This window comes from Podarcis pityusensis (genome assembly GCF_964106645.2).
Source record: "Podarcis pityusensis genome assembly, chromosome: 6".
Classification (NCBI taxonomy): Eukaryota; Metazoa; Chordata; class Lepidosauria; order Squamata; family Lacertidae; genus Podarcis; species Podarcis pityusensis.
Window position 1 is genome coordinate 68,434,555 of NC_138030.1, and position 12,610 is coordinate 68,447,164.

Sequence of the window (12,610 nt, forward strand, 5' to 3'; positions counted from 1 at the left end):
GAATTTCTGCTCTGAGTCCTTCTTCCTTCCCCTCCTTCCTTTACTCAGCGAGTTAAGTGGTGTGCTAGGCAACATGAAGCTACCATTTTAGATTTTACCCCATTTCTGGGAATGTGTAGAGCACTCGAAAGGGGATGCAGATGTCTCCGTTAACATGGCTTTAGACTAAGTATATACCAACTTTGTTGTTTTTTTTAGGGCCTAACAGTCTTCAGAATATACTGAAGTCTTAATATGCTATAGCTGTGAGCTGTTTGGTCTTCTGTGGGCAGATTATTTATCATCCACATTCAATGTCCCACGAAATCTACCCCAGTTTAAGCGAAAGAAAGGAGAAGAATGCTCATTCATGATTCAGAAAGGTTTTGCTGCCAATGTGGTTTGTAAAGCCTGGGAACAAAGGCACCCCTTCCCCCCTTTTTTGTTAGTTTATGAACTCAGCAGTGGCTTTTTGAGTCTTGCTTAGAGAGAGACTTTTTTGTTGCTGTTATTTTTTTTTTCTTATTTCCCATTTCTTTGTCAGCTTTGTGGTTGGTCAGACTTTAAAGCCAACAGGGACTACATGAGAATTCAAAAACAAAAGCAGTTATTAAGTAATTATACTTGACAAACGTTAAAAAAACACACAACAACCCTGAAATGTGTGGGTTTTGTTTTCGTTCTGCTACAAGCTTCTGTTAAGAGAAAGCAACGCAGCAGGAAATTCTGTTGACACAAAGGGTGGCATTCAATGTAGTGCTAAGTGGGGAAGTGCGTGCAGAATACAGTCTACTTGTGCAATGAAGCTTCCTTCCTTCTCCTCCTCCTGCATGCCCCCTAAACCTCCTTTGGGGGTTCCCCTAAGTCTCCAGAGCAGATTTAGGGGAGGCATGTAGGGCAGAGGCAGGTGAGGTCCTGTTGCTTGAGCAAACTTTATTCTGTGTGCACAACTTAGTTGTTTATGACACACATACAAAACCTCCCTTTGTTTGTACTGTGTGCTTCCTTGTCTCAGTTGTTCTGATATTGTTCTGAACTCAGAAGCTTTTCCTTCCTGAAGGCTCTTGCAAAGGAATGAAATGAACAGAAGCTCTCAGAGACCCACTGAGAAATGCGCCCAAACTTACTTTCTGAGATGCTAAATCGGAGAATGCAGTTCTGCATACTTCCGTATTATTGAATTCAGTAAGGGTTTCAAATGTCTGTAGCCATGTGTTGAATTTTGGCCTGTCTTGTGATTCCTTGGTTACCCTCACTGGCCATGATCCAGACAGCCCATTTATGCATGTGCAAGGTGATGTTCCACCCCAGAAAAAATGCAAGAAATCCTAAATGAGCACATGTGTGGTTCTCTGGATTGCAGCCACTTGGCAGACATCATATGACTTGGCAGGATGAGCGTATTTAAAATATTGTGTGTTTTTAGATCTGCTCTTACATATGCATTTATAGCACTGTGGAAGGCACACGACTCTGGTGATAAGAGCTACAGAGCCTTATTTATTTATTTATTTATTCATTCATACATACATACATACATACATACATACATACTTTCCACTTAAGAAATCTACAAAGCAGGTTACAATTTAAAAGAAACAATAATACATAGTAAATACAACTTTTAAAAAGAGAACCAGCAGGAGGAAACTAGCAACAGGACAAATACTTTGAAACTAGCATTCTGGTCCCTTCAATGTTACGGCCTGGCTGTCATATTTTGAACAAGCTGGGGTTTCTGAACCCTTTTCAAAGGTAGCACCCCATATAACACATTGCAATAACCAAGCCTAAATATTGCCAAGTATGGAAAACTTTGGCTTCGTAGTCTGAGAAAATAATAGGGGTGTTGGGTTTTTTTTGGTAGATCACTGTTTCATAGTCATTCTTAGAGTCCTTTGCAGATGCCCCTGATTATTTCATTCTTTTAGCAGTTACACCTTGCTCCACGAACCAGTAAGCCTCTGATTTAATCTCATGTAAGTTAATGGATCTAAATAATATTAAATATTAATTCATTTTTATTGGCTTCATGGAGAACCAAGCTGATACTGCATAAGTGTAGCCCAGCCTTGCAAATAAGTCCATAAGAGTTACTAGCCTGCAGACACTCCCCCCCCCCCCCCGTAATGCTGGGGCTTGGCAGAGAAAGCAACAGCAGTTACAAATCTGTACCACCAGCCCACTGTATTCCAGCATGGGTTTAGATGAAGGGGGTTCCCTTCTCCTGCAACCCACATGTTTTCTGTGCTGAGCACAGAAGAGTAATGGAGCGCAATGTTCTTTCTCCTCCAGCCCTCTCTACTCTTCTGCATGCAGTTCCTGTATGATAAAAATAAATTTTGATGTCCTTTGGTGGAGTATGAATGGGATCCTCATAGGACTGCAATAAGTGGCAAGAGTGGGATTTAGTATATAGTATAGAGCCAACACAGGAGGCATCTTTGCTGGGCCTTCTTGGGGCTTTTATCACCCAAGATGGTTACTCTGAAATCCGAACCAGGGCAGCCAGTTACTGTTCACCAAGCTATCCTTTTATGGATAGCTTGGTTGGTTAGAGCATGGTGCTGATAATGTCAAGGTTGCATATCCAGTCCCCATATGGGACAATTGCAAGGGTTTGGACTAGATCAGGCACCCCCAAACTCAGCCCTCCAGTTGTTTTGGGACTACAACTCCCATTATCCTTAGCTAACAGAACCAGTTGTGAGGGATGATGGGAATTGCAGTCCCAAAACATATGGAGGGCCGAGTTTGGGGATGCCTGGACTAGATGGTCCTCAGGGTCCTTTCCAACTTTCCGGTTCTATGGTTCTAAAAGAACCAAAAGGGGGGAAAAGAAATTTATTTGCATAAACTGTGTGTGCATGCTAATTAGATGTGTATCTATAAATATGAAAAAATACAATAATTTAAATCAAAATACAATGCACATGACCAGAAAGGGAAGACTGTGTCCAGATGCTTAGTTATTGGTGGGTAACTGAGAGGCCCCTGCTCTCCTTTCTTATGGCTCTGTTTTTAAACCAGCCTTGAACCAGAACCAGACAGCCCATCAGATAGACAGAGGATTCCCCTCTGGAAGCTAGGACACATGACCACTCATCAGAGCTGAAAATTTAAAAGCTGCACTTTTCATATTTTGTCTAGTGGAAAGATAGATACTGATAACACTACATTTTGCCTTCATTTCCCTGTAGTTTGTTTTGTTGTGATTGGTAATGTAATAACCCTTTTTCATGAGCATCTCATTTGTTTCACAAATAGAACTGAAACGCTGCCCAACATGTACCATTGCAACTTGTGTCATCATGTTTCATGGTTTCCAAAGACTCTCAGAAAGACAACTGTAAACATTCTATTTTTTCTTGGGGGTGGGGAATGTGATATTTGCAAATGCTCTTTTCTGAGAGCAAAAAGATAAAAGAAGAAGCAGGCACTGTTTCATTCTTGGAAGAGGTATGCATTTATCCTCCAATAGAGCTCATGCTATCTCCAGTAACTTGCATTATGTCCTTTGGAATAATGTCAGATTTCTAGAAAAGAGGTACTCTTGTGATTTATGCTTTACCCAAAGGTTTCTCACTGTTAACAGTAAGCAAAATTGATGGTAGCCTGAAACAGCACAGTCACTTTTATTTGTCTCTGCTGGGGGGGAAATCCAAAGGTGAAAGTTCTCCTCCTCACTACAGGTCCTATTGTTACTATTCACAGTTTAAATGGTTGAGGGCATAAGCTGTTATTATCGCCTTTGTACTTTGATTAATGTAGATTATTGATTTTCCGAGAACCAAGCCATTTAGTTACCTAAAGCAAAGAGGGATGGTAAATGGAACAAAGCATGCCATTTTGCTAAACCTCCGAGTACAATTTTAACTGATCATGAAGCTCATTTTAAGTCTACTGTGGGAAAGCAGTTTATCTTAGCCGCCTTTTCCTTCCTCGGTGGACGTGCTCTTATTAAATAAAAACGAGCTGTGCAGAAAAGTTTATCTGGAGCACAAAGTAATAATCCACCATCAGTGTCTTTTTATGGAGGTTTTCGGCAATTCAGAGAATGAGCTGGGGGGTTGGGAGTGAAAAAGCTGATTTATTTTATTGAACGAAGTGTAGGGTATGCAACATTTTAAAAAAGCATGCAAGAGAACATTATATGTTGAATGCTCGCTATTTCTTTTTCTCATTAAGTTTTATTTCAGTTTTAACACATAGAAATAGAATTCACGTGTGTGTGTGTGTAAAATGAGTGACAGTATATACGGTAATACACAAAATAAATATATAATCAATGGCAGCATATTCTGCCTTGGAACAGGATCTTACCTGACAATGTTCAGCTGTTCTAGAAGTCATATCTGATTGTCCTGGACCAGGACCTGTTGGGCTACAACTCCCATCATCCCTAGCTATCAGGACCATTGATCAGGGAGGATAGGAATTGCAGTCCAAAAACAGCTGGAGACCCAACTTGATCAGTGTACCTTCGGTATCTAGTTTCCAAACAATTGGTTAAAAACATTAGAAACACCTGTTTTCTTTTGCTCTGCAGTCTAAAGATGATGTACGTGTCATTGGGTGTGTTCAGCGCACTTGACATACACGATCTCAATAATAATAGAGTGTTCAAAATATTAACGGCTGGTGATACATCTAGAAAGTGGTTTGGTGGCCAAAAGTATTGGCTGAGCATCTGAAGGGATTTGAAATTGTGCAGTTACTAGGACTGGCAGCTAGGCATTGGGCTTCTTAATTTCTGTTGTGAAGCAACACATCTGTTTACCAGGAGTTATCTCCTGCATGTGAATATATTTCAGTCCTTCTTCACTGCACCTGTTGCCGGGAAGTATTTATTCCAAGCGCTTTCCTAAAGCACAGGGAGTTGTTGCTTGCCATTTTATAGCTCCCCCTCCCCTCCTCAAAAGCTGTCTTTTCAAAATCATTTGTTCAGAGAGGACAAAATGGAGCAGAGCAGTTCATTTTACCCTAAGCACTGCTATTTGGCAGTATTCACATTTGCACAGCACAAAGCTGCAATATTGATTATTTTGCTCACAGGGCCTCCCACCAGTTCTTTTTTTTATTTTTTTTATTGTCAGGGTTGCAAGATGGATTGAATTACACTTTGCTTCTAGAAATGCTTATTTTTGCCTTTATCGGTAAAGGGTGTGTGTGGAAAAGGAGACTAAAATATAAGGATCACGGTGCTCGCTGGAAGACCTTTTGTTTATAAGCAGTTCTTTTTTGCATATGTTAATGATGGTGATGACATGGCGAATATTTTATAGAGGGATTGCTTCTGCTGCTGTACACACTGCATCCTTCCACATAATTTGTCTTTTTCCAAAATGTGACACAGAAAAGGCAGGAAGGCAGGGAAGGAGCTGCCTCTTGCTAGGGAACTGACCAGACCTGAACCTTACTATTTTCTATATTTGAACTACCCAGATATAGAACACAGACTGCAATGTAGGTTAAAGAGTAGAACTGTACCTACCCTTCCCGCTCCATCTTTTACATCCATGTTCACTGCATCCAAAACGCCTACGTTGCTGTATTCTGCGCCTGAGTAAACCAGTGAACTAATTGGTGAGTTTCCAAATTCATTTCCAGCTTTTCATAAGCAAACTAGATCTACTTACTGTTTTTACTGGTGTGCCCTTTTTCCATTTTATCTATTTCAGCTTCTATGATTTTTATTTTCTATTAAGGCTTGGCACAGAACATTTGGAATGTATTGCACCAGGCAAAAACTATGTTGAGTATTTTTTTGTGTTTTTATATTTTAAACCACCCGTGATCCTTGGATGAAGGGCAGTATAGAAATTTAATAAATAATAATGATATTTAAACTGAAGGTGGCTGGTTGCTAAAAATGGACAAAACTATAGTTAACTCTTTATCATCTGTTTTATCTTGAATTAACCTTGGAATGTAGGAACAATATTGTTCTATACAACCTCTCCCAAACTACTGGGAAAGTATAGGAGAAATTTGGATGACAGAACTATCTAACCCCTGATTCACACTGTAATTCTGTCCTTCATGGATATGGAATTCAAAAATATACTTTCTGCTCTTAAAAAATATTAGTTTGTATTTTTTATTTTTTGCCAGTAGCAAAGGCACTTGACTTGTTTTCTTTGAGAGATTCCAAAACTGCTGATTGAGTTTCACCAATTAGATGTGCTCAAGGGTAGCCAAAGAGGTTGCTTCCAGATGTTGTTGGGCGACAGCTCCCATCATCCCTGATCATTTTTAATGCAGCAGCTGGCTCAGGCTGATGGAAATCTGAGTTCAACAATAACTAAATTTAGCAGATTTCCTCCTTGATCTTGGAAGTCTGCTTCACAAAGACCAGGCTTCCTCAAACTTGGCCCTCCAGATGTTTTAAGACTACAATTCCCATCATCCCTGACCACTGGTCCTGTTGGCTAGAGATCATGGGAGTTGTAGGCCACAAACATCTGGAGGGCTGAGTTTGAGGAAGCCTGATAAAGACACAAGTATATCCTTGATTCCCAGCAATTTTGTCAAAAAGCCTTCATGAAGCCGGGGCAGCATAGTGGCTGAAACCAATTATGAATCGAGACATACTTCTGCCATGAATTCACTAGGTAGTCTTAAGCAAGCTACCCTTCCTCAGCCTCCGTCTGCCCAACTGCAATATGTGGGATAATAATAGCTACCTTACTGGGTTATTGAGAAGATTTCAACTTGATAAATTGTGTGGGTTGCTTTGAACACTCAAAGGGAAAGGGAAAGGGACCCCCCTGACCATTAGGTCCAGTCATGACCGACTCTGGGGTTGTGGCTCTAATCTCGCTTTATTGGCCGAGGGAGCCGGCGTACAGCTTCCGGGTCATGCGGCCAGCATGACTAAGCCGCTTCTGGTGAACCAGAGCAGTGCACGGAAACGCCGTTATCTACTTGCACTTTGACATGCTTTCGAACTGCTAGGTTGGCAGGAGCAGGAACCGAGCGACAAGAGCTCTCCCTGTTGCGGGGATTCAAACTGCCAACCTTCTGATCGGCAAGACTTGGCTCTGTGGTTTAACTCACAGCGCCACCTGAGTCCTTGAACCCTCAAAGCACTGCACAAATACTAAGCATTTTCATCAGAGCACTTAACTAATAAAATCAGAGAGGACCATGACACCAGACTGATGCTCCAACAGATCAACAAATGACATAGAATCAAATGACTGTAGAGTTGGAAGGGACCCTGAGGATCATCTAGTCCAACCCCCTGCAATGCAGGAATATGCAGCCCGCCCATATGGGGATCGAACCTGCAACCTTGGCATCATCCGCACCACCCTCTAACCAACTGAGCTATAGATGAATGACATTAAGAGGGGCTGGTCAGAGAGACAGGCTGCAAGATGTTAGAGAACATCTAGATTCTATGCAAGAACAAAAAAGCCGTCTATTGTACCTATGGGCCATGCATATGCAAACTGGCAATATTATGTAGAGTGACGTCATCAGAAGGTGGTTGGATGATCTGGCCTGGATCCCCTTCAGCTGCCTCTGTTCCTGCAGTTTTCATTCAAGAGTTGAACCGATAACGACAGACCTATGATGATGGTTACTTCTCCTAAACCACACCACCACCACGTACCCAGACATCAAATGCTGAACCACTGCATTCTGAATTTGGTTTGGCCTCTTTTCTCCCAGTTCTAGAAATACGCAGTTACACAGTTCCTGTTCGGATGCTGCCACTCTTTGGAGAAAATTTCTTTCCCCCCCAGTTTCTGATATATCTCATGAAAAGAATGTATGCAACACAATAAATGGTGTGTGGGTTTTAATGTAGGATAGGATTCCAATCTAGGCTGAGCTACAAAGCACATTAAGTGGCTTTTTTGAGGTGTGTGGGGCGGGGGGACCCAGAGCCTCTCAGTCGAATTCCCCTCACAGGGTTGTTGGCGAGGATTGTATAAGGAAGGGATTTCCATATCTTTTCGCGTATAAGAAAGTGCTACAGAAATGCATAATGCGTACATCCGTAAAGAGCTATCCTCTTACTCTCAGCTTTTTTTGGCTCTGATGTGAACCTGCTGTGTACTGCGCTGAATGTATTTATCCATTGTACTGTCACACAGTGTTTAAAGCAAGGCCTTCATGTGGGTATCTTAAAAGCCTTAGCTGAATCAATCTTGAGAGCAGCCCTGTGCATGTCTGCTCAGAAGTAGTGCTCAGAGGGGCTTCCTTCTGAGTAGATGTGCATTGGATTGGATTGTTGCTTCCTAGCATGTGTGTGTGTGTGTGTGTGTGTGTGTGAGAGAAAGAGAGAGAGAGAGAGAGAGAGAGAGTGGGGGAGATGACTCCTTCTATTTTAAGCTGAATCCACCTAGCCTACTACTGAGAGTCCTGACTGGCACAAGTATTTTGGAGTCCTATCACTGTTGAACCTTCCCATTTGGATTTAGTATGTGAGTCCAGCACCTTTCCTCATTTTTCGCTTAGCTTGATGTGTGAACCAACCAAGTGTCAGAGGAGGGTGGAGCCCCTCACATTTGAAGGAGGCAGAACTGGTTATGCAGAGTCAAAATGTAGCTCTACAGGATAGGTATTGAAAGTTACATCAGGCAGCTAAATGAATGATCACAACTTATTTTGACCGGGGGGCGGGGGGGAGAGAGCCAGTGTGGTGTAGTGGTTAAGAGTGATAGACTCCTAATCTGGGGAACCGGGTTCACATCTCCACTCCTCCACATGCAGCTGCTGGGTGACCTTGGGCTAGTCACACTTCTTTGAAGTCTCTCAGCCCCACTCACCTCACAGAGTGTTTGTTGTGGGGGAGGAAGGGAAAGGAGATTGTTAGCCGCTTTGAGACTCCTTCGGGTAGTGATAAAGCGGGATATCAAATCCAAACTCTTCTTCTTCTTGTTGTTGTTGTCTTAATAAAATCGGCAATAATTTTCAGAGGAACACTATTATTTTCAAAGGGAAGAAATAGATGTGAAAGTGCACAATACAGGCACAAGGAATCCCAAGATGAAAAGAGCAGAAAGGGGGAGGAGGAAACTGGAGGAGGATTAAGACCCACACTGGTTTTAGGTTTCAGAGTTTATTAAGCCTGTTACTTTTTATTGTTTTTTTCACAGGTAGGTGCCCTGCCCCTCTGTTACTTTGAGTCAGGGGGTAAGGAAAGCTGTGTGAGGGCTTGCTATATAAACATTGCAGGCTGTTTTAAGTTCAATGGCTTGGGGGGGACGGACAGGGAAAATAAATAGGGACTTACTGCTCAGTGCACGACTTTAAAATAAAGTCAGTCCAACAGTTGACCCAGTCCCAGGGACAGAGAAAGCCAATCATAAACATCTGCTAAAAATAATTAATTTAATTTAATTGTGGCAGCCGTAGAACACAAAGTACAGCTAGTTAAGCATGGTTCATGGCTGTAAGCATGGTTGTAAACCTGCTGTCCAGAATGTGACCCAGCCACTCAGCCGCCAATCCGCACTTTAATGTGAAAATTCCATTCATCGTCCTTTCAGAGTTTTGACTTGTGTAGGGTTGAGAAAGGCCCTGTTTTCTCTTGGCCATTTCCTGTACACTCTGAAGTTTATAACTTAAAAAAATAATCATCATGAGCTCCGACCATGTGTTTATTTGTAGGGTAACGTGTTCTGAACATTTGTTACTTTTAAGCATGACTTGGGAAAGGTGTGAACAAGATGTTTATTTTCTCCATGCTATGTCTTCCATATCTAGTATGAAACATGCATTAATGCAGCCTACATTGGACAATAACAATTTCCATGATAGTTACAATTAGAACAGTTTCCCCATGATTACGTGTGCTGTGGCTCTTAAGAGTTTAACCCCCACCCCCAAATATATAGCTTTGTAACTTAACGTCTTTTTTTCTAATTTCTTTTTAGGTTTCAGTCGAGCAGCATTACCATTTGGTTTAGTAAGGAGAGAACTGTCCTGCGAGGGCTACTCCATCGATCTTCGGTGTCCAGGAAGTGATGTCATTATGATAGAGAGTGCTAATTATGGACGGACAGACGACAAGATTTGCGATGCTGACCCTTTCCAGATGGAGAACACAGAATGTTTCCTCCCTGATGCCTACAAGATTATGACACAAAGGTAAGAGCAGTACAGAAAAGGAATTCATATAAGAAAGTTGCAATACAATTCGTTCCCTTTAGCGCCCCCCCCAAAAAAACCCCAAATCCTGGAAAAAAATATTCAAATACCCCAGTCATTTTAATCTAGAAAAGCTAAGAAATAAAGCCACTAACAAGTGTTTGAGAATCTTCTGGTTTAAGTTTTTTCTCCATATAAAAAAAAAAAAGCAGGAAGGTGACTGCAAGGAGACAGAAACATTTTAATGTGTTTGAAATGTTGCTATATCCTTGTCTTCTGGGAGGTCAGAATCTCACTCAGAAGTTTTCTGAGAACCTGCTTAAGAAGTTTCTAAATATTCATGCTAATTAAACAGCACATGCCTATGCAGATTTACTCAGAAGGAAGTGCCATAGAATTTCAGGTAAGTGAGCACAGGATTGCAATCTTAATGCAATAAATAAATTAATAACCAGCCCACCTACACAATAGGTGAAAAAGAAACCTGATTATACTTTGAACTTATTGGCGGGGGGGAGTAGCCACTCTTATAACCTCTGTTGAAAATGATAAACCTCTATCAAAACTTACAGTGCTTGAAATGGGCTGGGATGACATCTGACAGACCAAAAGCCACCCCACTTTTTTTCTCCCTCCCAACATGGGGAACAGATTAGAAACATGTTTTAACATTTATTTACTTATTTTGGTAAATTGACCAAAGAGTGGTCAGTTTCTGTAACCGCTATGGAAATATTTCTTAAAACTCTGTCCATCCGTTTGCTTCAATGCAAATTTCAGTATGTTAAATCTTTTATTGTTTCCCACCACCACACGCACACACAAAAATCCACATAGGTCTTTAAAAAAAGAAGGAGTTGAAAACAGTATTGCATTCGAATAATTTACACTTCATTTTAAATTTCTGGAAATCAACCAGTCATTAAACTGATGACGTGTGTTAAGTTTTTGGTCATTCTGGTCATTTCTAAGCTTTCCCACAAAGGGTATAAAGTCCACTGCAATCAAAAAGCTGGAAATGATTTAGAAAAATGAGTTCACTGAGAAACTCCTGCTTCGGATTAGTTTATGTGGTCAGCTTCTTTCAGTAAGTTCTAGTATGAGAGACGAGGGGGGGGGGGACTTTTCTCTACTCACTGTCTCCACACTTTGCATAGTTTTATAAACTTCTATCATGTCTGCTCTTTTAACTAAAAAGCCACCAAACCTCCTGATATTGTGAGGGCTTGTGCATCTGTAGGCTATTCACAAAATCAGTTCACTTGCACAGAAAGACGTCTTTAAATATTATCCAGCCAGATACAAAGGATATATTTAAAAACACTTCCATAAGAAATGAAATAATCTGCATAATTTCCATTGGTGTACTGATTCTAGTTCACTAGGTGTACCCAGCTAGTAAATGATGACACACCACGCCTTCTTCTCAAACAAATAGCAGTGCCCCCTTAACGTGTTTCTGCCACTCATTTATCCTTCACAGGACACAGCTGTGAATGAAGTCAAAGCTTAATACAAGAGATGTTTACTTGCTTTGCTCTCCTGACCTTTCTATTTGTAGGTTAGGGGCAGGCCTTTCAAAATTCTTAGACCTTTAATTTGAGATCTCCTTTTCTTTTTATTGTCTTAAATGTATAATGATGAAAAAGCCCATTTATTTCGGGGAAGAAAGCAACAGGAAATGGAGATATTCTTTGGGGCTCAAGTATCTTTCTGACAAATGATGTTTTTAATTCCTTTTGTCAAAGTGAGTGACACATGGCTGAAAAAAGCAAAACAAAAATAAATTACCTTTCCGATCAGATCCTGTCCTGTGAGCATTGCATGTATTCCCTTGCTTGTCAGAGCAAGGGGGGGAAAGTAGTAGTGCAGGAATATCAGATGAGCTTCCTTTCAAGTGAAAACAAGGCTGGCTCTTTTTCTTTCAAACGATAATGAATAAAGGAAATTCTTTGACTAGGTCTTGGATAGTTGGATAGGGAAATCACCCATCTCATCTGATTAATCTCATCCTGAATTTTTTAGGCCCCTTAAGCCTCAGGTCTGCATGGGTAGAAAACCTAAACCAGTTTGAGAAAATGGTTTTCCCACTACATTATCACGTTACAGTGCACCCTACAGAAAATCATTTTGGAGAATTGTACCGTATATGCCTTGTGACAGCATCTAGAACATGCTTCTGTAAAAAATATACATCAATACAGTGTTAAAATGAAAAAAAATTCTTACAGTAGCACCTTTAAGACCAACTAAGTTAGTTCTTGGTATGAGCTTTCGTGTGCAAGCACACTTCTTCAGATACACTGAAACAGAAGTTGCCAGATCCTTCTATATAGTGAGAAGGTGGGGAGGGGTATTACTAAGAAGGGTGGTGGGAATGGGAGATTGGCAGATAGCTGAGATGAGCCTGCTGACGACTCTTAACGACTGTAATAGGTCTTACAGTGTTAAAATGGTATGTCTTAACATGAGTTTAAAATGTCCTTAATGTTCACTGCTTTATTGCCAGGTTTCTCATCCAGAG

General features: G+C 41.0%; 1 protein-coding gene across 22 annotated transcripts in view; it reads left to right on the top strand.

The window, feature by feature from the left end:
- The window catches only part of ADGRL2 (adhesion G protein-coupled receptor L2), a 242,637-nt gene that overhangs the window by 147,903 nt on the left and 82,124 nt on the right, over window positions 1-12,610 (top strand). For all 22 annotated transcript variants that reach the window (XM_081008513.1, XM_081008505.1, XM_081008506.1 and 19 more), the window contains one exon: window positions 9,873-10,086. In XM_081008513.1, the coding sequence (XP_080864639.1) occupies window positions 9,873-10,086 (214 nt within the window). The remainder of the gene's footprint in view (window positions 1-9,872; window positions 10,087-12,610) is intronic.